Source organism: Aulonocara sp. 'chitande type north' Nkhata Bay, linkage group LG12, assembly GCF_057382095.1.
Source record: "Aulonocara sp. 'chitande type north' Nkhata Bay isolate Kocher_YH1m ecotype deep benthic linkage group LG12, A_spYH_male_GT1.1, whole genome shotgun sequence".
In the NCBI taxonomy this organism is placed as follows: domain Eukaryota; kingdom Metazoa; phylum Chordata; class Actinopteri; order Cichliformes; family Cichlidae; genus Aulonocara; species Aulonocara sp. 'chitande type north' Nkhata Bay.
This window is the reverse complement of record NC_141355.1, coordinates 6928634-6955194: the sequence shown is the minus strand read 5'-3', so window position 1 is coordinate 6955194 and position 26561 is coordinate 6928634. Positions and strand designations below refer to the sequence as shown.

The following is a 26561-nucleotide window of genomic DNA, read 5'->3' as shown; positions in this document are numbered from 1 at the left end:
CTATAAATGTTAATGGAATTAATACTTTGTTTGAAATCATAATTGCCAGCCCCTCTCTTGCTTTGTGACCAATGAGCTGACAGCACACTTATGACAATTCGAGTATGACAATTCAGATTACCGCTCATCTCATTGGTCGAGGAAAGGTCGCTTACGGAGAAAATACCGGAAGACAACAGATGACCACAACAAGAAGCATGGCCAACAGGGAAACAAACGCCGACACTGCGGTGCAAGTCTCGGACGACAGTACACCTAAAGCTGGGCAGACACTGTGCGATTTTTTTCAGTCACGTTATTCAGCTCCTGCTCAAACTGCACGATTGACTTGCAGGGTTTAGAAGTTGGTAGGTCACGATGCAGGTCTCACACTATACCGCCCGATGCTCTGATGCAACCTGAGTGCTCACACTGTGCCTCCATAAAATGAAGGTTATAACAGAAAATCTGTCGCGCTCTCTCTCTCCGTCTTACACTCACACAGACACACCACCACCATCAACTTTGCTAACTCGCCTCAGAACGTTAGCACGTCGGAGCAGTATGCATCACGTGATAGAGCGGCTGTGGCATGCGGGACCTGTCGGTGGTCTGGATAGCATGTGGAGCTTCGCTAGCAACCTGGCATTTCATCTCCGACAAAGTTACCCAGAGAGAAGTAAAGCAAGTGTGTAAGTCCATCTCTGAATGTAAAGCATTCCTGCGTTAAGCTTAACAAGCAACTGCCTCTTCTTGCTGCTACTTCAATCATGAAACTGCTTAATGATCAGCTGATCGGCTTTTCTGTTGCGAGTCCGTCTCTCTTGTTTGTTTTTGGCCCACTTTGCACCAGAAAGAGGAAACCAGCGGCTGAACAACAGCAGCACGTTTAAGCTTGATCAGCTGTTGTTAGAATTCATTTAATATTACTTTCTACACCAGGATCCTTTTCTATGTAGCTGACGGCTGGTAACTGTGCAGGGGCGGATCTAGCAAAGTTTAGCCAGGGGGGCCGATAGGGCATGAACAGGGAAAAGGGGGCACAAAGACATACTTTTCTTTCTTATTCTCATTTAAAATGTCTAGCTTTTAATAAATAATTATCTGACACCCAAAGTTTTAATTTGATGTAAAATGAATAGAAGTCAATTACTGTATATAGTAACTGTTAAGTCTAATATATATACCCTAGTAAGCTATAGTACTTTTTCCTTTGGGAAGGTACCATCTGTGCAGTCTGCAATTTTGTTGAAGAAAGATGTTGAATCTATTTAATATTTCTTGAAAAATAATTGATTTCTGTGCATTTTTTTTCACACTGCATCAAATTAAGGTTGATTACGTCGATTAAGCATCATGAGGTGGAGCGTGAGGGGTGGTTCCCTATTTTTTATTTATTTATTTTTGTTGCTGGGAGTTGGAACCCTATTAGTTAGGTTGCTTAATATTTCTGCTAAGTACTCTTTAAAATACCAGAATAGGGAGGATGGTGTAGGTTTAAGTTTATTAGATTGATCAGTATTGCTGAACTATGAAACATTTTTTTTTGCATACAGGTATAACAGAATAGCTTTAGTGTAGTTGTTGTTTTAAACTTGAGTATGAACTTATACAAAATGCAGCAAGATATTTAAAAAAACAGTTTTGTTGATTAAAAAACACTATATCGGATTCATATCGGTATCGGCAGATATCCAAATTTATGATATCGGTATCGGACATAAAAAAGTGGTATCGTGCCATCTCTAGTAATTAGCAGCCACATGCTGTTGATCAATTATATTTGATTAAGTGATTATCACCAAATGTGAGTACCTCTATAAAACCAGAAGGTTGGTCAGTTTGTTGGTCTGAAACATTCATGTGTGTGATAACATGATGCCACCCTCTTCCTAAGAGAGGGCGTTCATGCAAATTCACCCCCAAGGTCAGACCATGCACTGCAAAATGTTTCAAAAAACCCAAGAGCTCTTCAAACCTCATTAGCATTTCAAATGTTAAAGTTCATGGCAGATGAGACCAAAGTGGAGATGTTTGGCTGTAATACAGAGTGTCATGTTTGGTAAATAAACAAACTTAGCATGTCAGCACAAAGAACTCATACCAACTGTCAAGCATGGTGGTGGAGGGTTAATGATTTTAGCTTGGTTTGCAGAACCTGGGTACGTTGCAAAACATTAAATTGAACATGAATTCCTCTGTGCATGAAAGTTTTCCAAAGTCAGATGTGAGGCCTGACAGGGTCTAACAGCTAAAGCTTGGCTGAAATCATGCAATAGGACCCGAGCACAGCAACAAATCTCCAACAGAATGGCTGAAAAAGAAAAGAATCAAGGTGGTGCAATGACCAAGTGTGGCAGGATCTTAATGAACTGTAGCCCAAATTCCTCCACAACACACTATAAGGTGTGTAACCCAGTAGAGAAAACTACCTTTTGTTATTTTTTTTTCTTGTTTTCGTTTTGATTGTATAAATGTATTTTCATTATTTTATTTTGAAAAGAAACATTTATTTTGAAAAAAGGAAGTGTGATCCTCTAGCAAACTTTATTTTCTGTTGCTGGATCACAAGGGATAAATGCCTTTTTCATTGGTTGAAGGTGGTTTTAGCCCCGTCTTCCGAAACACCAGACCATCATTTCACATGAGCTAGATCTTTTCGCACGTGGAAATAGATGAGACAGGTCACGGATAGCTCGTGCGGAATTTTCTAACATTTTGGTGAGTTTAGCCCATGGGTTTGAAAAGTTAATAATGTGTTAGTCTGTTGCTAAAAGTTGTTTCTTCTGTTCATACCGATTCGCGAGTGGTAATTTGCTGTTTAAAAACGGTTGAAATGCTGTTGTGGTAGGATTTGTTTAGCATACTCGAAGGATGATTGGAAAAATGTATTATCTTGCTGGTTATACCTATTAATCATAATTTCATGGTTAAAAAGAGAACAAGAAATTCATTTGTTGTTTACATGGTTAAAATAATTTCATGTATAACGAGAGATATATTCAAAGCATGCATGTAATGTATTACTGTGGTAATGTGAAAGATGTGAAAAGAGATAGAGAACTAAAGCTATAGCTGTGATACAAGAGAAGAAACGGAGCTGGCTGTGTACAATAATGTTAATATTGTTGTGCAGGCTAGGTTTTTTTCCCTTGTCCGTGTGGAAGGAACTAAGATTTTGGATTCCAATGGATTCTCTCCGGATGGAGATGGCGAGCCTGAGCCCAGACTGAACTTTGCAGAGGAACTTACTCTTCTTCCTCGACGGAGACTCCCAAGTGGTAACACACAAACCACAAACGAAAGAGAACAAGAACTAGACTAAGAATTTTTGACTTGACAGATGACCAAAGACAAAAAGACAATTGAATATTGAGCTCAAACGACTATTTTTGGGGTTATTTTTGTTTTGCCGGCTTCTTCTTCTTATTGTTATGGTTATTATCACTACTACTGTCAATGTGGAATTTGTGTCTTGTTTATTTCATTTTTGTGCAAAATAATAACTGTTGCTGCTCAAATTCCTGTCTCCAGCCATTTCATTCTGCATTCGCCTCGCTTTCTATTGTAGCCCTGCCGAACCTAGCAACTGGTCCGTAGTTTGGCTGTCCTAAACTATTTAAAATGAGTCAGTGGTTACAGTAAGTCTTGGCGAGCCAGCCAGGAGGCTTTTTCTCATGTGATTACAAGTATATAACGCACCCCAAATGGACCGTCTTGTTGAACGTGAATCTGTTAAAGTCCCAAATTCGGTGATCGTGAGCGAAATAGCTGGAGATGAGCAAATTGATGAGGTGACTGAATTCCTAAAACAGTATGGGTCAATCTCAAGAGTCTTAAAGGTAGATGATGGTAAATCTGAGTTTATCTCGAGTGTTGTTGTTGAGTACAATTCAGGTACTGCTGTTGATGCTCTTGAGCCGTTACCTTACAACCACATATCCGATAGCGGGGTTAAGTATAGAATACAGTCTCTTGCAAGCGTATACACGCGATGTGTGGGGAATGATACAACCAAGTCATATCTCACTGAGTTAAAAAACCTAGCCAAAATGAGCGGCCGAGGGTTTGCAGATGTTCTGAAAGACATGATGTCACAGATAGCTGAATCAATCAAAGAGCCTGAACATGATCAATCAGAGCGAATTGACTTATCTGAATCTCCCTTGGCTGAGTTTCAGCCTTCAGCTGTTGAACCCAGTGTTGATGGTGCACAGCAATCGAACCAGTCAAATCACACTGCAAGAAACCCAGCTCATAGTATACCCACCATACCTGCACCTGATTTAAACCCTCCTGAGGTGCAGCGTGTAGTAGTTGAGCACATTGTGAGAAGAGATGATCATTCAGTGCAACATTTTTCACAAAAACTCAGAGCTTTTTCTGGCAAGGACCCCCGGCCAACCTATGAGCCAGATTATGATACTTGGCGTTCCAGTGCTGAACTAATCTTGAGTGACACTTCCATGTCGCAACTGCAACAATCGCGAAAGATTCTTGAGTCTCTCTTACCCCCGGCAGCTGACGTAGTTAAGCACTTGAACCCAGACAGCTCACCTGCAGACTACCTTCAAATGTTGGATTCTGCCTATGGGACAGTTCAAGATGGTGGAGAGCTTTACGCCAAATTTCTTGACACCTTCCAAAATCCAGGTGAGAAACCGTCGTCATACGTACAACGCCTTCAGGTAGCTTTAACTCACACTGTAAAACGGGGTGGTGCTTTAAGCAATGATGTTGACAGACTCCTTGTCACGCAGTTCTGTCGTGGTTGCTGGGATGATTCCCTTTTAAATGCACTTCAACTAAAACAAAAACGGATAAACCCCCCATCTTTTCCTGAGTTGCTTCTCTTATTACGCACAGAAGAAGACCAAAATGCTACCAAAACAATGCGAATGAAGCAACATTTGAACATCACGAAACAAAAAGCGACATACCACCTCCAAACAGTCAAAGGCTGCTTAGACGAAAATGAAGACACAACCACCTTAAGCTCAATTAAAGAACTCTCAAAGCAAGTTGCAGAGCTCCAGGCCCAACTGGTGCAGCTGACCGCGAAATCAAAAGCGCAGAATTCCAGATATGCCTCCCATACCAAGTCTAAAGAAAACCGAAAGCCAGACAAAGTGAGCAAGGAGCCCTCAGAACGAACAGTTAAAACTCAAAGTACCCCACCCAAACCGTGGTACTGTTTCCAATGTGGAGAAGATGGCCACATCAAGCCAAACTGCGAAAATGAACCAAACCCAGCCCTAGTTGCTGAAAAGCGCAAACTGTTTAAAGAGAAACAGAGGAAATGGGAGGTTGAGAACCCTCCAGCCACTAAGGAACAGTTAAACTGAAAACAGTCTCTATTGCGGGGCAAATGGAGACTGCAGCCAGGCGATCATGTCCCACTAAGTACATGCAACATGCTAACTGTAAGCAATCTGTCACTAAGCCACAGAAGTATAGTCTGCCAAAAGGGTTGGTTGGCTCTAAATGCACAGCAGTAGTTAGCATTTCTGGCGTTAATGTAAATTGTCTCCTGGACTCAGGGTCACAAGTGACCACAGTCGCTGAGTCGTTCTACAAACAGAACTTTCCAGATCAAAATCTTAACCCACTCTATGATCTTTTGGAAGTGGAGGGTGCTGCAGGTCAGCCCGTCCCCTATTTGGGTTATATAGAGACATGCATTACTTTTCCAAAAGACTTCTTAGATGCAGAGATGGACATACCAACCTTAGCTCTTGTTGTTCCAGACACTCATCCAAACAGTCAGACCCCAGTGTTGGTGGGAACAAACACGCTTGATGTCCTTTATGAAAAATTTTTGGACCTTAAGACTTCTGACTACTTACCTAGTCCTTGCGGGTTTAGAGCCCTGTTGAAAACTCTAGAACTAAGACATACACAGAACAAAGATGGGAGCATTGGGTTAGTTACCCTGTCAGGCAAGGCTACAGTTGTAGTTCCAGCAGGCCAAACAGTAGTTTTAGAGGGATCTGCTAACGTTCATTGTACTGCAGCAGACACGTGTGCCATAGTTGAACACCCCTCTCAGTCTTCCTTGCCTGGTGGCCTTTGTGTTAAAACTTGCTTGATAACACTTCCTTCCCGAGCTCCACACAAAGTGCCTGTTATGATTACAAATGAAACAGAACAAGATGTTACTATCCCGTCTACTTGTGTCATTGCAGAGCTGGGAGCTTTCCATTGTATCATGTCCCAGCATAATGTCACCAGTGTTAATGAGTCAGCCACAAGTAAGACACCGCTGAATTTCAATTTTGGTGACTCTCCGATTCCACATGAATGGAAAGAGAGGATAACCAAGCAACTCAATGACATTCCGGAAGTATTCGCTTTTCATGATCTTGACTTTGGGTGTACGAACAAGGTGAAACATTCCATCAAGCTTAATGATCCGACTCCCTTCAAGCACCGTGCACGCCCTATACACCCTCAAGATCTTGAGGCTGTCCGGAAACACCTGCAGGAGCTGCTTGCTGCAGGTGTGATAAGAGAGTCTCAATCACCTTTCTCGTCTCCCATTGTTGTGGTGAGAAAGCGGAACAATGATGTGCGTCTATGTATAGACTTTCGCAAGCTGAACTTGCAAACAATAAAAGACTCTTACGCACTTCCAAATCTGGAAGAGACATTCTCTGCCCTTTCAGGATCCAGGTGGTTCACGGTCCTCGATCTGAAATCTGGGTATTACCAGATAGAAGTTGAGGAGGCAGACAAAGAAAAGACCGCGTTTGTGACACCGCTTGGGTTCTGGGAGTTTAACCGCATGCCGCAGGGCATAACCAACGCCCCAAGCACCTTCCAGCGGCTGATGGAGCGCTGTGTTGGTGATATGAACTTACATGAAGTGCTCGTCTTTTTAGATGATCTCATCATCTTCTCAGATAGTTTGGAAGAACACGAACGCCGACTTATGCGGGTACTCCATCGCCTTAAAGAGTATGGCCTGAAGTTATCGCTGGAAAAATGTAAATTTTTCCAAACCACAGTTCGGTATCTTGGGCATGTAATCTCTGAAAGCGGAGTTGAGACGGATCCCGAAAAGATTCAGGCCCTAAAGACCTGGCCACGGCCCAAGAATCTCAAAGAACTAAGATCTTTCCTGGGGTTCTCGGGGTACTACAGACGTTTTGTAAAAGGGTACTCGTCCATAGTACGCCCACTCAATGACCTCACTCGTGGTTACCCACCACTACGTAAGAAATCAAAGTCCAAAGAACCCAACCAGACCTACTTTGATCCCAAACTGCCATTTGAGGACCGATGGACCGCAGAGTGTCAAAAAGCTTTTGACTCCATCATTGAAAAGCTAACGTCAGCCCCCGTCTTAGGCTTTGCAGACTCGAAGCTGCCTTATGTGCTCCATACCGATGCCAGTACTACTGGCTTAGGTGCAGCACTCTACCAGGAGCAGGAGGGTCAGCTCAGAGCCATAGCTTTTGCCAGTCGTGGGTTATCAAGAAGTGAAGCACGATATCCAGCCCACAAGTTGGAATTTTTAGCACTCAAATGGGCAGTGACTGAAAAGTTTCACGATTATTTGTATGGTGGTCAGTTCACTGTGGTTACAGATAGTAACCCACTCACATACATATTGACCTCTGCTAAGTTAGATGCCACTGGCTATAGGTGGCTTGCCGCTTTATCTAACTACAACTTTAAGTTACAGTATAGAGCGGGCAAGCACAACCTAGACGCAGATGGGTTGTCTAGACGTCCTCATGGAGAACTCGTAAATGATGTCCAGTCCAGGAAAGAGCAGGAGCGTGTAAGCCAATTTGTAGAGCGTCACCTAGCTGACACTGACACCACTGACACCATAAAGCTTGTAGATAGTGATGTTGTCCAAGCAATCTGTCAAAATCACCTTGTAAAAGTCAGTGATGATTGTCAGGATAGTGGTGTTACACTTGTAGAATCGCTTACCCTCTCAGCTGACGCGATTCCAGACATCTATGTTTCAGAAGAACATCATGGCTTACCAACCATCCCTGCCTTGTCCCAATCAGAAATTAAGGATAAGCAGAGAGCAGACTCGACAATCAGCCAAGTTATCAAACAAATCGAACATGGTCAGACACCTCCACCGACTGTTAGAAAAGAACTCCCAGATCTCCCTCTTTTGCTTAGGGAACTCAATCGGTTGGAAATGCACAATGAGGTGTTATACAGAAAAAGACAAGATGGAGACCAGGTGACCCACCAGCTTGTTCTTCCTGAGGAGCTCAGAGCTTCAGTGCTCCAAAGTTTGCATGATGACATGGGCCACTTAGGTATCGACAGAACCCTGGATCTGGTCAGAACCCGATTCTATTGGCCACGCATGGCGACACAGGTTGAGCAGAAAGTGAAAACATGTGATCGTTGTATACGGAGAAAGAGTCCCCCTGAAAAAGCAGCTAGACTGGTCAACATAACAACAACCAGACCTTTAGAACTCGTCTGTATGGATTTTCTCAGTCTAGAACCAGACAGTAGCAACACACGGGATATCCTTGTGATAACCGATCATTTCACTAAGTTTGCCCTCGCGTTGCCCACCTCTAATCAAAAGTCACGAACGGTCGCCAGGTGCCTGTGGGACCAGTTCATTGTCCACTACGGCATACCTGAGCGCCTGCACAGCGATCAGGGTCCTGATTTCGAGGCAAAACTGATAAAAGATCTGTGTGAGATCTCTGGGATAAAGAAAATAAGAACTACCCCGTACCACCCACGTGGTAACCCTACTGAACGATTTAATAGAACACTACTTAGTATGTTAGGAACACTGGAATCCAAACAAAAGTCTCACTGGAAAGACTATGTTATGCCATTAGTACATGCGTACAATTGCACCCGTAGTGATGCAACAGGGTTTACACCCTACGAGTTGATGTTTGGCAGAAAACCCAGATTAGCTGTTGATCTTGCATATGGACTTCCTCTCAGCAAAGATAAAAAAGTGACACATTCGCAATATGCTGAAAGTCTCAAGAAACGGCTAGAGGAAAGCTATAGGTTAGCTTCTCAAACCGCACAAAAAGTGGCAGACAAGAATAAGGCCAGATTTGATCGCAAAATAACTGTTTCAGAACTTGAACCTGGGGACCGGGTTTTAGTTAGAAACGTGCGGCTGCGTGGCAAGCATAAACTTGCTGATAAATGGGAGGCAGACATCCATGTGGTAGTCAAACGTGCAGGCGACCTACCCGTTTATACTGTTAAACCCGAGTCCAAGCAAGGTCCCTCCCGAACTTTACACAGAGACCTGTTGCTTCCCTGCAGTTTCCTCCCGGTTGCCACCGCAGACACATCTGAGCCACAGCAGGTTCACCGTCCTAAAACGCGTCAAACTGTTGTCACAGAAAGCAATGAGGATGAAGAATCAATGGAACTTGACAATGAACTTTTCATTCAATGGGTTGATGATTCCCCATGTGAAGAAATAACCAGATTTACTACTGTACATGAATATCCAAAACCTTCTCATGAACCAGACATTACAAACTTACCTGATTGTGACCTTTCTGAAATTGCTAGCAACAAGGAGCTGAATATGGATAAAGATGCAAGCAAAGACGAACTTACCAATCATGTGCTTGTTGAAAACTTACCAGATGGAGATGAGATTGGAATTGACGATCCTGTGGACAATGGAACGGGAACCGTATTGGATGAATCACCTGAGGATTTGGTTAAAGAACCAGGAAACCAGCCTGTTAACGCACCTGATGAGATGGACAGTTGTGATCCCATTACAACTCAACCAGTAAGACAGTCAACAAGAATCAGACATCCACCTAAAAGACTTGATTATCCTGATTTAGGAAACCCTCTAGTTACTGTTGTGAAATCACTTTTCCAGGGTTTGAGCATAGCCTTTTCTGAGTCCCTAAACAGTACAGAGGGACAGTACTGGCTACACATGCAACGAGACGTGCATGACATTTAGCTGGGGAGAGTGTAACCCAGTAGAGAAAACTACCTTTTGTTATTTTTTTTTCTTGTTTTCGTTTTGATTGTATAAATGTATTTTCATTATTTTATTTTGAAAAGAAACATTTATTTTGAAAAAAGGAAGTGTGATCCTCTAGCAAACTTTATTTTCTGTTGCTGGATCACAAGGGATAAATGCCTTTTTCATTGGTTGAAGGTGGTTTTAGCCCCGTCTTCCGAAACACCAGACCATCATTTCACATGAGCTAGATCTTTTCGCACGTGGAAATAGATGAGACAGGTCACGGATAGCTCGTGCGGAATTTTCTAACATTTTGGTGAGTTTAGCCCATGGGTTTGAAAAGTTAATAATGTGTTAGTCTGTTGCTAAAAGTTGTTTCTTCTGTTCATACCGATTCGCGAGTGGTAATTTGCTGTTTAAAAACGGTTGAAATGCTGTTGTGGTAGGATTTGTTTAGCATACTCGAAGGATGATTGGAAAAATGTATTATCTTGCTGGTTATACCTATTAATCATAATTTCATGGTTAAAAAGAGAACAAGAAATTCATTTGTTGTTTACATGGTTAAAATAATTTCATGTATAACGAGAGATATATTCAAAGCATGCATGTAATGTATTACTGTGGTAATGTGAAAGATGTGAAAAGAGATAGAGAACTAAAGCTATAGCTGTGATACAAGAGAAGAAACGGAGCCTGCTGTGTACAATAATGTTAATATTGTTGTGCAGGCTAGGTTTTTTTCCCTTGTCCGTGTGGAAGGAACTAAGATTTTGGATTCCAATGGATTCTCTCCGGATGGAGATGGCGAGCCTGAGCCCAGACTGAACTTTGCAGAGGAACTTACTCTTCTTCCTCGACGGAGACTCCCAAGTGGTAACACACAAACCACAAACGAAAGAGAACAAGAACTAGACTAAGAATTTTTGACTTGACAGATGACCAAAGACAAAAAGACAATTGAATATTGAGCTCAAACGACTATTTTTGGGGTTATTTTTGTTTTGCCGGCTTCTTCTTCTTATTGTTATGGTTATTATCACTACTACTGTCAATGTGGAATTTGTGTCTTGTTTATTTCATTTTTGTGCAAAATAATAACTGTTGCTGCTCAAATTCCTGTCTCCAGCCATTTCATTCTGCATTCGCCTCGCTTTCTATTGTAGCCCTGCCGAACCTAGCAACTGGTCCGTAGTTTGGCTGTCCTAAACTATTTAAAATGAGTCAGTGGTTACAGGTGCACTTAAAATTCTTTAGTTTTCTCAAAATTTGACAGTGCGCCTTATGTATGGAATCTGGTTGTTTTTGCTGACCTCAAACCAATTTTATGTGGTACACAGCGCTCAGAAATCTGTCAAAAAATGTTTCAATACGACTTAGGTTGTATTAAGCTACGAAGCCGCAACGGTTGATGGATTGTCAGAGCATTACGGCTACCAGAGTCAGGAGCCTCGCTGACTTGGAGTAATCTGGGTCCAAAACTCCTTCCTCTTTGTCCCGTAATACAGTGAGAATCAAAAGTAGTCTATAAATGTTAATGGAATTAATACTTTGTTTGAAAACATAATTCCCAGCCCCTCTCCTGCTTTGTGACCAATGAGCTGACAGCACACTTATGACAATTCGAGTATGACAATTCAGATTACCGCTCATCTCATTGGTCGAGGAAAGGTCGCTTACGGAGAAAATACCGGAAGACAACAGATGACCACAACAAGAAGCATGGCCAACAGGGAAACAAACGCCGACACTGCGGTGCAAGTCTCGGACGACAGTACACCTAAAGCTGGGCAGACACTGTGCGATTTTTTTTCAGTCACGTTATTCAGCTCCTGCTCAAACTGCACGATTGACTTGCAGGGTTTAGAAGTTGGTAGGTCACGATGCAGGTCTCACACTATACCGCCCGATGCTCTGATGCAACCTGAGTGCTCACACTGTGCCTCCATAAAATTAAGGTTATAACAGAAAATCTGTCGCTCGCTCTCTCTGTCTCTCACTCACACAGACACACCACCACCACCATCAACTTTGCTAAATTGCTAATGAAAAACATGATCAGGCAGCTGTGATTTAGCAGCGATGTAGATCCAACTATTTTCACGGTTGTTGTGGTCGTGATAATTTTGTGATGCCACATCGAAAAGGCTCGGATGAGCTTTTCAAAGTTCTACAAGTTGTGCCTCCATCGCTTGTGTCCAGATCACACGCTGCACAGCCGTGCTGCTCCATCTTTTTCACGACGTTTACGTGTTTGCGCGCGAGCAGTGTGAGCGGCTGTGGTGAGACCCTCACGAGCGATTGATGATCGGGAGCTGGTCGTGAGGTGTTAATCACTTCTCGTTACCCCACGTATACTACACGACGCACGATGAAGGCCAAAATCGGTCCGATCACTCAAAAATCGGCTCAAAATGGGCCTAAAACCGCACAGTGTGAGCCCAGCGTTAGAGCAGCAATGTTTGTTCCCCTCAGAGAAAGGGAAGAATGGGAAAAGGAAAACACCTGGCTGGAAAAAGTTAATATGGGCATGTGCAGTGAATATCAGCGCTATGTGGCCAGAAGTGTGATAATATAATTTATTTTGTGTAATAAACGACTGCAAGGATAGATGATTACAACAAATAGATGACTAATACATAAAAGTAATACATAGATGAATAATGATGATGAGTAATGATGCGTAATCATGGGAACAAGCGGGTTTACAAACAGGAGCAGCTGATTAGCATTAGAAAAGCTGAAATAATACCTCAACTGAAGCCAATTGTACTAAATGCACTAAATGTGCACAGTTACAAGAATGTTTTTCTTTCTATTGTTTTCTATTATTTTAAGTTAAGCAGGACAGAGTTCTTTTAAAGAAAGATTTACTTATATTCTCAAAAGTTAAGCATGACAGGCTTCTGTTTAAGAAGGAGACCTGTTTTATGTGTTAATGTTGTCATTTTGAGCTAAAAATAAATGGCTAAATGATCATTTGTTTCACATGTGTTCATATCACAAAGAATACACATCTACTTAAATCAAATTCAAGTCAAATGGTTAAAAAAATAATTTCACACACAAAAAAAGAGCTAGAAAATTCACCACAGTGGGAAGGGTGAAGACAACTGGGTCGCCCGGCCCTGGCCACGAGGTGTCCCTTATTTATTTTTCAGGGAGTTGGCAACCCTACATGGGGCGCCTCCACAAACGCAAATCAGGAGATGAAGGATCGCTGAATATGTTTCCAAACCAACTTCATTCTAATCCAAAGACTAGAAAACCTGCACAACTAACTTGCACAAGTGCCGAGGTAGGTCTCCCCTGCAGAATTGGTTTTCCCTTTGTCGGGAGCACGCACTGGGCTCTTCAAATCACAGACAAACAGTATTCCACATTCCTGATTTTAAGTTCACAAACACTTGTTGTAATGACTAACTACTCCTGACATTTTGGAGATGTTATCTCTTTATACAGTAAAGTTACAGTGGAGTACAAATAATATCAGGCTCATCCTGCCACGATTTGTTCCCCATGTCTAAATTCCGGACAAACAGTATCCCACAGTTGTTTATGTTTTTGAACCCATTTTGCAGAGGGATTGAAAAATGTATTGATAGCAATGTTGAATATTATTACACAGGAAAAAAACAACTACATGTAAAATAATTACAATAACGTGGCGCACAGCGTGACGTGAATAAAGGCACATACCTCTGACGTTGCGTGAGGAACTCTGTATTCCTCGTCCACACATAAACGCAAAAAAGGAGATTTAAAAATCTCCGTTTTCGGTGATTCGAAACGCCGTTTACGTGTGCACGAAACAGCTGCGTTTTCAAAAATACCCGTGTAGGTGCGGACGTAGTGTAAAAGAGTTAGTAGTTTATTTTCTTACTACCTGTAATTTATTGCAGATTACTTGCATTTGCTTAATTGTTCACTAAATGTTTGAGGTGTGAAATAAACCGCAATGGTGCAAAATATGGGCGTGTGTGGTTGGAGGATGTGTTCGTGCGTGCGCGTGCCGGGGGGGGGGGCGAACATTTTTCTTGTAAAACAAAGGGGGCCTAGCAAAAAAAGTTTGGGAACCACTGTGATAGACCATGTTCTGACTGAGAGATTTGTGAAAAAAACAAAATGTACAGCTCTGCTATCACTTCTAACATAAATGAAGACAGAAAACCAAACAGCATTGACTTTTGTAGGGTTACTGAAGTTGGACTAGCTGGTATATAATGATGTGCTATGTGATCGCTAACGATATAGCAAGGTTAGCATAACCAATACAGTGAAGCTGTAGAATGAAAGCTAACTTTTTTCCTCTCAATAAAAAGTTAACGTGAGGCAGGGCTCACAAAATCGCTAGCCCGACGTCCCGGGGCTAGCGATTTTTCCAGTCGGGCTACCAAAATCTATCTCTGCCCTGCCCGTCGGGCTGTCATAGGAAGGAAAAATATATGTCAATGCTTTTGCATTCTTTTGGAAATGTAATTATGTCATTGTCATCGGTGAGCCACTGTCAATATGTGACATATTGAAATCGCGTTTGAATTTGCGCTTGTTTTTTGCTTTCACTTTGCAATCGCGCGAACTGTGTATAGAGAGCGACAGCACTGATCTGTGAGTGATGATAATTTGCGCACCAATTCCTCTGACATCGTCTTATCGATCATTAGCTTACTATGCAAACATGACAAGTGAAATCTCCCGCAGCTTAAACATGTGAGAGGTTGATCGCGCAGAGAATCACTGAGCGTTATGTGAATGCGTGTGTAAAAGCAGCAGGATATATATTTTAGTTCTGCTGAGCCAAATAAGACAGGTCAGGGTGAAGAAGTGACCACAAAACGGAAAAGTTATGACAAATCAGACTATAAGGCAAAAAGAAAGTGCAGCTTTATGGTTTCATGGACAAAAGAATTTCTGTGGCTGCAATATGACGAGCTAAATAACCAGGGCTGCACATAAGTGGTCCGCAGGTGCGCATTTGCTGTCAAAATAAAAAACGCGCACAAGATAACAAGTTGCAACGCGTGTTTGCGTACATAAGATTTTCTGGAGGAGGACAGACATTTGTTTAGAACTCTTAAAGATGTCGAAGAAGCTCCTTTAAGCAATTACTTTGGTGTTCCTCCACCTCCAAACAAATGTCAGAAGGACCACAAAAGAAGCACGTATTCTCGGGAAAGTGGTTGCAGGAGGTGAGCTGGCTTCAAACAAATGATGAACGCACAGAGATGTGGTGCAGAATGTGCCGTGAAAATCCCACTCTAGCGGACAACAACAGTGCTTTTTATATGGACGCAAACGCACGTTGCAACTTCTTATCTGGTGCGCGTCTTTTATTTTGACAGCGAATGCGCACATGCGGACCACTTATGTGCACCCGTGTAAATAATATAATGTTCTGCCGGGTGTGTTGTTGGTTTTCTCTCGATTTCTGAGTCGACAAGCGCCTTTGTTACTGGGACCAGTCATTTTAAGAAAGGCCCCCATTAGAACCCATGAGAAATGCAAGAAATGCATTATTGCTCAGTCTGCAATATCTTTCCCAGAACAAACACCAATTGCAAATAACATACTAAAAATAAACCTGAAAAATCTGTTTAGAACAGCGTACTATGTTGCAAAGAGTGAACTACCACTGGCACAATTTAGCAGTCTTTGCAAACTTCAAAAAGCAAATGGCCTCGATCTTGGTTCCACTTGCCTCTTACCCGTGACTTCAGTGGAAATTTCAAGTTCAGGATCTGACCCAGACTGATTCATGTCCTACACAGTTCTTACAAATTCATAGAAATGTCTGTTCAATTAGAACCAAGTATTTGAGTTGATGACTGTAATTTTTATACAATGTTGTAATTTGTGTTTCAACAATTTTTTGATTAATGTTTTGTTTCCGTTACAATATTATACATTAAAGTATAATATTGTAACGGAAACAAAACAGGAAACAAAACATCAATCAAAAAATTGCTCTCTTTCTTATTCGGGCTACTTAAATTTATTTTGGGCTACCAAAAACTGAAGAGTCCCTGCCCGAAGGGCTACCAGGGATTTTGAAATTTTGCGAGCCCTGTGAGGGTTCCCAATGGTTAGCGACAAATGCAATCATATGGTGGGATGCTGTAAACAGAACAAACCTTAGTCAGGAGAACAACTGAGATAAAAGATCCACAATATGAGGTTAGTCATTAATATAATGCAACAACAGTAGCTGTGAGAGAATTCAACATTAATGAATCAATGGTACAGAAGTGGAGGAAGCAAGAAGAATGAGTAAAGTTTGGCTTATCTGACTGTTTTGTTTCACTTAATGCGCCTTTTGTATGAGCAGTGCACCTTATAATCTGGTGCGCCTTATGGTCTGTAAAATACAGTACTTGCTTTAATTCAGTTACTTTATTGCTGCTAAAGGTGGTTCTACAAGCTTTTGAATCATGGGGTTGTGAGAAATGTTCCTTTGCACAGAACTGTAGTACATTCTTTTAAATGGCCAGCAGGAGACGACATCTTTGATTGCAGAAAAGAAATCCAATTGCATAAAACAAGTCGTCAAGTTAGGGACCCTATCGCTCGCTTTAATTAATATCTAGTAAACACTTTCCTGAAGACTTTATGGTCTCAATCCCTTGTTTTGAGTGTGAAATAATTCATCATGATGTTCAAGATAAAGCACAGTGTAATTTAGGCCCTGATTACCTTGTGATGAAGAGTTTGCTACCATATGAGTGAAGTGTCCTTGTCTTCTCAGTCGGATCCACTTCTCATTAAAGAAACGTGATGACACAGTAATGATGTCCATTTTAAGTGTAGTGAAGAGATGATGTTTGGTGATGATGATGTCTTAAAGATCTAGGGAAGTCGAAACATAACATCCTTATTTTACCCGAACCTTTGCACAGTACAGCATGTGTAAAGATAAATTATCCTTATGTTGCATGCTGCTCTTTGGTTCAGGCTCCTGGGGACAACATTTGTACAAGCACACATGTTTTCATCCATATATTTCTATAATAATGGTGATATCTTTCTTGCTGTGGAGGATCACAACGCTTGCATATTTACTAGTTAAATACGTTGCTCTAAAATACATTCTTTTCAGATCAGACCGTCATCTGAAGGATTTAACAGTGGTATTTTTTAATATATCACAGTCTGTAACCAAGCACCTCTATTCTAAAAACAACACTAGATATTACAAGGTATTAACACTGGATAACAACATATGTTCTGAGTCATGAAATTAAGTGCTTGACTTAGTAACAGTAAGAAAAAAGTTTTGTGTTGAAATGAAATCTGATTGGTTTGTAAAAGTTTTTAAAATAATTTTTATAAGTCACATTAATGTAACAACCTTTGAGTTACCCAAAATCTTTGTTAAAGTGATGCCGAATATCACACACAAAAACCTCAGCTATAAGCTTACAGCTTATTAGCCCCATGATGCTTTAGTGAGGACGTCTGAGGCTGCACATCACAACTTTGCCAGTAAATTCTCACTTTAATTTACTCCTATTAGTAAACTTTATCATCAACTTTGCTGGTGATTTTAACAGTTGCTTGCAAACTGGAAAATAATGAGTGAGGAATCACTATTAAACTATATGTGTTCTTACATAATCTTACGTGTTGTGACTGCACAGTGTTTAAAGGGGATCCAGTGATTTTAGTAATGTTTGTTTTTTCCATATAACATGGGGGAAAAAAGTTCTGCTCATATTTTAGCTTTATGCTCTCTTTCCAAACATATCTGCCAAAAATATAATTCAGTCAGGACAAAGATAATGAAAGAAGATTGATGTATTGATGACAGAACAGAAATTTACATGTAAAGTGACATAGACACTTTTAAATAGCAGAGCAACCAGAATATAACCACATGGCAACCAACTGAGCCAAGTCCCCTACTTCAAAGAGGCGGGTTGCACACGGGTTGCAGATGAGTCTGCAGACCGATGCAAACTGATTGTAACATATTGTCTAAGTTAAAAAATCAGACACCAGTTATTTGCAAACCTTAGCCAATCTGCAAGACTGCAGTTGTTTGGAGACAGGTTGGTTCCCACATGTTTGACTTGCTTTAACATCTGAGCAACAGCTGGTGGTAGAGTAGGTCATCTACCAATCAAAAGGTTGGGGGTTTGATTTCTGGCTCCTCCAGCCCATGTGTCGAAGGTTCCTCGGGCAAGATACTGAACCCTGAGTTGGTTGAGGCTGAGGGTTTTGAACACTCAAACTCAACCAGCTGGTTGCCTTAACTCTTGGCAACATTCATTGCAATGAATGGGCAACCAACAATTTTTGTGGTTACAAAGGACATATGTATATTTTTCAACTTAAGGTCATTTTTAGCTTACAAAGCCAATTTCTTCTAGCTACTTTCTGTGCGTAAAAAAATCAGTGGAAATCCCCTTTAAACTGAAATCTATATTTTCAGAAGAAATACCAGCTTTCCCCCAAGAAAAACAGAATGCTATTTTGAGCAAGTAATCATTTTTAAATAATGGCCACAGCCAAAAACTGTAATCATAACACCATTAAGTTATTTGTTCTGGAGCAGATAACAGCAGGAAACTAAAGTTAGCACATCTCACATTCACATTTTGTTTTATGCTGTTCGTTCCTATATAAACATCTAGCACGAAAAGGCAAAACGAGAGTAATGCTGCATTTGTAATAAAGCAACTGACTGCAATGCTGTGGCGAGAGGTTTGCTGTGATTGCAGCAACACTGCATCACTCTGTATTCAGTTTCCCTGTAAGAAAAATGTAAATATGAATCTGGCCCTGCGTCATTATTCATGAGTTTTTTGGGGGAGCTCCTCCTCTTTAATTGCTGCATTTTAGAGAAACCAAACCATGTGCAAAGAAATGCATGTTGGGTACTTTTGTCATCCACATTGGCGGTATCTCTCTCTCTCTGTTGTTTTACTTCAGATGTTGCGCAAATTGTGATTAGTACCATTTCTAGAACTCGTTTTCTGTTCCACTTGTGTGATTTCATTTTAGTTCTTCAAACTCTGTCAGTATCATCTTCCTCCTCCCTCAATATATCTGTGGTTTCATTTAATATCACATTCACTTCATATTATTTCACTTAATTTGTGGACGTTCTAAGGTTACCCTGTAATTTTAACAACTTCCATTTGTTTCACAGGGGGCACACTTTCTGCTCGGCTGGAAAATCATCAGTTGCCAAAGGCAGCTGATTAGAGCCTTTGATACTGATTCATCCACGATCACCACTGCCAGCCTCGACAATCTAACATTCACACCTACCTACGCACAGTAATTGGCTGTGGTGTGTGTGGGGGCGTGCAAGCAGCTTTTTTTTCCTTTTCCTTTTGTCTCCTGTGATGCAAAGTAGTTTTTTTAAGCATAACCATGGTTTTTAGCACATTACGAGATACACGCTCCATATTTATCAGCTTTACTGGCATCAATCACCAAGACTAACCACTGATTGGAAAATATTTGTAATGACTTTCTAATGAATAGAAAGAACTTCAGCATATTAGAATGAAATTATTAAATGGTATTTGTGCTTTTTTTATTCATCATTTTATGCCACTTAAATGTTTTAGAAGTTTCATAGTATTAATGAGTTTGAGGTAGTTGACCAGTAGCTTCCAGTATGAATCTGAATTTGCTTACATTTGTACATTTGCATGATTGTGGAGGTAGCGTTTCGATTGTTCTTTAAAGGCAGTTTTTCAGTGACTGCTGGATGTCTTCCATTAAAATATTCACGTTTGCTAAGAGGTGCAAAACTAATACACTGATGAAGTGTTTTAGATATTTTGTGGTGTAGTTTGTCATTCATAATCATTCACTGGCGCCTATGCAGCATCCTTTATGCTACACTTTTCCCTCCATTTGATGCGATCTATCAAGATAATGTAATGTTTTATTCTCATGTACTGTTTACACAAAACCCTAGGCTACGTGGAACAAATTTCATATCACAAGACGCAAAGCTGAGCTATATTAACTGCCAGATGATTGAATACAAAGGCTAACACAATATCTAATCTGTCTTAGTTTATCTTCCAATATTTTTGGGGGGTGTTTCTATTAATAAGGCTCATAGTGGTTTGTTTAAACATGTTAATTTTCACTCTGGTTGTTTTATCAGATGACTAATATTTGGCTGTTGTGCCATATCAGTTTTGGGATAAACAGGCTAAGTGTACAAAGTGCAATGAAGAGCTGAAAAACATTTTTTGTAACAAAAATGTCTTTGTGTGCTCAGCACAAAGGCTGGATAATGAGATACACAGACAGAAAAAAGGCTATTAGTCTAATTCTTATTTCAAATAAATAGAGACAAAATACCGACCAAGCCTTATGACGGCAAAGATCGTGCATGGATCTTAAATTAGGTCTGTATATTTAGCCTGCATAAATACTGGCATTGTTATCTTTTGATGTGGTCACACGTCTTTGTGGCTCCACACGTGATCAGCCAAACCTTTTGGTAGCAGGGCGAGGACAGACGACAGGACCTGCTTACATTATTGGATGTTTGTGGTTCAGATACAGGAAAATAATATGAAAGTGACCAATATAGTCAGATTGTCTTTGGTTTATGGACTGTTAGAAGGGTTAGTTAGTCATACTGTTATTTTCATTTCAACTCCTAAAACTTATTTTAATTGTAGAAAATTAACATGTGTACTCTCTAACCATCATTTTAAAGTGTAACCATATTTAACCTGTGACATCAGATAGTTAATGACTGTGTCCTTCATGGGGCGGTAGTGTAACAGTATGGCTTTGTTTCGGGTTTCTCTTGCTAACACTGTAATTATTCAGTTATCCCACACCTGATACGGTGAAATTGCCAGTGAACTAACTTTTTCTGATTCTTCTTCATTACTGCTTTTCTTATTGACAGCAGTCATTTCTAACTCTTGATCCGTAAGCGCCCTTCCCGAGTGGACCACCGCACTCTCGACTCTTGCACTCCTATTCACCTCAGCCGTGTCATTCAACTTGTTGTCATTATGGACTCGATTTCTTAGTCCCAACACAAAATGGTTGTGATTAACAACTTCTCTAGAAACAGTACCTTCACAAGGTGCTTGCACAGACCTTCTTTTCCTCCTCCACCCAACAATTCTGCTCCACAGCTGGCTCTGCACAATGCAACAAAAAGGCCTGGACTTGCATATCGCCTCGAAGCCCCTCTTAAAATTCTCATTGTAGTAGCCATAGATGATGGGGTTGACGCTGGAGTTTGAGAAAGCTAGCCAGTGTGCGAAGGGGAAGATGTAGCTGGTCAGAAGGTCTAGCTGGTTCCCATCCAAGTCTGCATAGTCTGTTATCATCATGAGGGTCCAGAGAGGCAACCAGGACAACATGAAAAGCAAAGCTACCAGAATGAGCATCTTTATCACCTTTATCTTTTTCCTCGATACCCTCGGATGAGCGTGTCTCCTGCTTCCTTCCTGGACTGTAACATTGGCCAGGTGCGGCTCCTTGTTTGCAAACACAGAAGAACACAGTTTGACTCCAATGCTTATGTACATCAGTGAGATTACTGTGAGGGGCAGCAGGTAGATGTGTGCAAACAAAACCACTGTGTAGACATTTCTCATCCGAGGGTTGGCAAAGTTTTCGTAGCAGGTGTACAAGGGCAATGTCTGATTGAAGTTGTTATTATATATCATGTAATGGAAAGGGACTTTCTCCACAGTCAGGGCAACTGCAGCAGGACACATGAAGGCCACAGCTAACACCCAGATCGAGACGATGGCTAATTTGGCAACGAACACCGTCAGCTTGGGTCGTAGTGGGTACACAATACAGCGAAACCTGCAGGGGACAAGGAAACAAAAGAAGCATTGTTATGAATTAATGAAATAAACTTGTGGGTTTTCAGAGATAAATATCATAACTTGTTTAATTAATTTTTTTTAACCCTGTGAGATAAATCCATTACATCACAACTGTTTTACAGGAAGAAGAAAAGAAAAAGTGTAAATTGTTTCCGATGTGTCATTCCTATGTAAAAAGTCTGTGGTTGTATATCAATTGCATTGAATTTTTTCATGTTTGTTAAAAAGTAGTTTTAGGTATGAAATGATTTCCTAGAGGTAGAGCATGCAATACTTTCAACTTCTGGCCAAAAACTTTCTATTCCAAGGTAGTAGGCAACCTGTCTCAAACACTTGCGGTCTGACTTTTACCGACTGCAGTCTTTGTCAAACTGGCAAAGGTTTTCAAATAATTAGTGTTTAATTTAAAAACACAGACAGACTGTGTATTGCATTTGCACATTTTGCATTAGTCTGTGCAAAATAGCAAAAGACACATCTCTCTGCAATATGGGACTTGACTCAACTGGCTGACTACTGGTAGCATTCTGGTTATTTCTATATGAAATCAAGGTTGTCCTAAAAGCAGTGTCCATTTAATATTGCAGTTCAGTTGCTCTCCTGCAGAAACTGCATCATTGAGGAGGAACTTCTTTTTCATATGTATGTCATTTTAGTTGGATTCTAGTTGGAGTAGCTAATTTGAATTTCTGTGAATGTAGATGACAACACTCATCTCAATTTTTGCTGATTTATAACCGTTAATTGATGTATTATCAGACAGATTTTATGTCATTTTGAACTTAACTCCATTCAGTCACAGACCTATTATCAGACTGACTGCGTCTGCTTGCCATTTTGTTGTTGTCTTAATGCACCAAGGTCACGCTGAAGATGACAAATGAATATGAGTGGATGCAGATCTGATCTTCATTTTCAAAAAACAAAAAAACAAAACAGATTTCAAAGGCAACAGGATCACAAGTTGACTGCACATCCTTGCATTAATGTTGGTTGCAAGTTCCTAGAGTGATCTTAGCAATAAGTGACAAAATAAAGCTGTTAAATATTTTGGGTTTTTGTCAGTCTGGGTATGGCTGGTTGGACTGTCCAACTTAAATGTATAAATAAAAACAACGGCGTTCCCAGAAAGGTTCGGGTCCTCTGTAAAATGTAAAAATAAAACTGAACGCAGTGACTTGCAAATCTCACATTTTATTCACAGTAGGCTATAACACAGAAAATGCATCAAATACTTAAACTGAGACAATTTCACATTTAATGGAAGATATCAGCTCAATTTGATACACTTTTCATACCATCAATAGGCCAAAGGTGTATATTTGTCCGCTGCTGTTAGTAAATAGTATTGTTCTAAAATGAAATAGGAATAGAGCAAACATTGCACCACTAGAATTATTATTAGAATTTTTATATATTTGTCCATTAATTATTTCACTGTTATTGTGTTATATTCCATCAAGAACCAAAGAACAATGTGCACTTACCTTTCAACAGCAATAGCCACAAGGGTGAAGACTGATGCAGACACTGACACGCCCTGCACAAAGCCGCTCATCTTACACACAGTGTTGGAGAAGGGCCAACCTGTTAAGAAAGTAACATCATTGACAATACAAGGAAATAACTGTCCCAGTGATTTTAGAAATCCTTAACATCAGTCTGATTATATTGCTGCAGGAAGAAAATTGAGGTTGGCAATCAGTTTTTAGACTTCATGCTGTACAATCTTGGACAATGCCATGTCTTTGTTGTCAAACGACAGTAGACACACAAAGTGAGACGTGGCATTTAGAATGGAAGACGTATCCGTTCACATTTTTCTTCCTTCCGCTTCACGGTGATTGTTTCATTTTTCAGCGGCAGCAGAAACAGAGTCTTCAAACACAGCTGAGAGCGTGACTATAGCCTCCCAATTTCTTTTCTATGATGAACGGCAAATTGCTCGAATTGAGCGCGATGGGATTGTAGCAGTGGGTTGGTGTGCTGAAAAAATTTGAAATCAATTGACAGTGACCTCGGGGTGTTGGAAAATTGCAGCTCTATAGGCAAACATTTCATGTCAAATAATACTGTACCTTCCTCACTCCATTGCACACCATCAGGCAGAGGACGTGTGAGGTGCTAAATACCTCTATATGATTATGGATTACAACAGTGCATAATAATGTTGATACTTTTCCAGCATTGTATGTAATTTCTGCAGGACAAATAAGCAGGTGAAATTTCTGAGTTCAAGCAAAGCGGCATTTTCTCCCTGCAGAAACTTGCTGTGGCTAAGAATCCTTGTGTAAGAATGATCATTAGAGCTTATAGGCTGAAAATCCCAAAGTGCTAAAAACAAGAAAACACAAACAAAAGATTTTGTAAGAAAAAAACCCTTAGGGACAAAAAGGTGCGACAGAGGACAAAATATAAAAGAAACTCCAGTCAGCATTGTGAAATGCCTAGAAAGGATTTTTATTGTGAATTTAGGGGTTCACTGGCTTCTCCATCAGACCTCTTAACATAAGTTCATCATTTATCACTTTTTCCTCGGGTCATTTAATAATCAACACCAGAAACCAATCGCCCTAGATTCAACATACAGAATGAAACTTCTTCTCTGGACCAGAGCTCATTTAAAATGGACTGAGACAAAGTTGGAAACCGTTCTGCTGTCAGACGAATCAAAATTTTTAAATTCGTTTTGGAGAACACAAATGTCACGTCCTCCAAACAAAAGAGGAGAGGGACTGTCTGTTATCAGCAGATTTCAAAACCCTGCATGTCTGATGGTATGGGGGTGCATCAGTGTCTATGAAAACCACAGCTTGCACATCTGGAAAGGCACCATCAGTGATGAAAGGTACTGTATATAAAGGTTTTAGAGCAACATATGCTCCCACCCAGAACACTAAACTTCATTCTACAGCTATTGCAGCAGCATCGCCTCATATAAGATGAGTCCGGGTGTTGAACTGACCTGCCTGCAGTCCAGACAGAGCAGCTAGAATCCTACAGTACTGATTGAATTGAATGGATTGTTGTTAAAAGAAGATGGCATGGTCCCTACTGTGTGATGCTACCATGAGCTGGCATTTTGTATAGCAAAATGGCTCAATTTAAACACTTATATGTTTTCAGTTGTGTTGCGATTCGGGTCCCAACTTTGGAATTGTGGATGGAGTTGGAGTTGTATGATAATAATAATTATAATAATGGCAATTCTTTACTGTATTCTCCCGATGGTTCTTGCACAGAGCTCACTGAGCTGCCACCCACACGTTCCACCTTTTGTCACTTCACCATCTGTACATTTAAATGATTGTGAGCAGCCCTAAAATAAAGACAATGACATCAATAGCATGGTTCATCCTCATTATCATATCATGAGACAAGTTCAGCCAATTCCATTCTGTTCAGTTCAAATTTATTTACATAGTGTCAAATCACAACAACTGTTGCCTCGAGGTGCTTTAAATTCTATATCGCAAGGTAAAGACCCTACAATATTAGAAAGAAGACCCCCAGGAATCAGACGGAATGAAAAGAAAATGTTGATTGCTGCTATCAATTCAGCATCTTGTGAAATAATCAGACTGCTGTAAAATTTAAAAATAAAACCCGCAGTAAAACTTGCATCTTGCTGTTTGGTGGTGGACACTGCTAGAGGACTAAATACCCATCGATCAGCAGGCTCATTGCTATGCATCTCCATTCACAAGGTGCTTTGCAAAGTCTTTTTATGGTTAAATGCCATGCCGAGCATGAAATAGGGATCCACATATGCATTTAATTTATAAAGGGGAATTGTCTGCAGTTTATATAAACCTGATTATCCTTTGACACACAGATTTTAGTCTCTGTGCACATATACACTTCTAGTATGGTCCCATGTGCTGTTTTGTAAATGAAGCCCCAGGTCATTGTTTTAATAATGCATCATCAGAGTCACTGTCACACACCATTGCAACCAAACCACTACAGGAGGGGCTCAATCTCTCATAGTATAAAACACAGAGGACAGACACTGAGTCACACTAGGCTGCACGGACAACATACTCGCTGTTGGTTTACGTTGATTCACAGCATACTGCTATGTGCTTAAAGTGAAATGCTTATGAAAAACAAAAACTTTTCAGGTGGTGATGATTTATCACCGTGTTTGACACTGGTTTTAAAGGCATCTATAGTATTGTGTGCGATACAAACCTGTAGTAGATGGAGAATTTCATTATTTTCATTCATGGTTATTCATGCTTTTGTCATGGTCCTGGGTCAAGCGACCCAGTGTTTGAGTTTATGTATCTTTTGTATTTCTGTTGTGCCTTAGCTTAGTGCACCTAGTTAAAATTTCTAGATTGCTGTTTAGTCTTGTTCCTTAGTTGTTTATGTCATCTCCCCCTGTACTAAGTCTCCCTGGTTCATGTGTCACGTCTGCGTGGTTATGTTTAGTTCATGTCATGTCTAATCTCCATGTTTCCTGTTTTACTTTGAAAGTCTGTATTCATGTCAGTGTATTCAGTTTCACCTCTCCTGTCCTGTCGTTATGGTTCATGTGTGTCAGCTGTGCTCCCATGTGTGACCACTTCCCCTGATCATCCCTCATGTGTATTTAGTCTCTGTGTTTCATGTAGTCTGGGTCGCGTCGTCTGTGTTCCCACCCCCTGTGTTCCGTATCTCCAGCCATAGCCTTTCCATAGTTTATGTCCAGTTTAGGTTTCTGTTGAGCTACTACTCTTATGCTGCCCTCACTCTGGTTTGTTCCTTTTCATCAGCCATAATAAAAAGCTCGCTTTTGTTTAATCCAC

The 26561-nt window shown here is 40.6% G+C and overlaps 1 protein-coding gene across 1 annotated transcript in view; it reads right to left on the bottom strand.

Annotated features, from left to right (window-relative positions):
* Nucleotides 1-20739: 20739 nt before the first annotated feature.
* The window catches only part of npffr1l2 (neuropeptide FF receptor 1 like 2), a 46610-nt gene continuing 40788 nt past the window's right edge, over nt 20740-26561 (bottom strand). Inside the window, exons 2-3 of the mRNA XM_086312831.1 lie at nt 23256-23355; nt 20740-21745 (exon numbers count right to left, since the gene is read on the bottom strand). Of these exons, the coding sequence (XP_086168957.1) occupies nt 20740-21745; nt 23256-23355 (1106 nt within the window). The remainder of the gene's footprint in view (nt 21746-23255; nt 23356-26561) is intronic.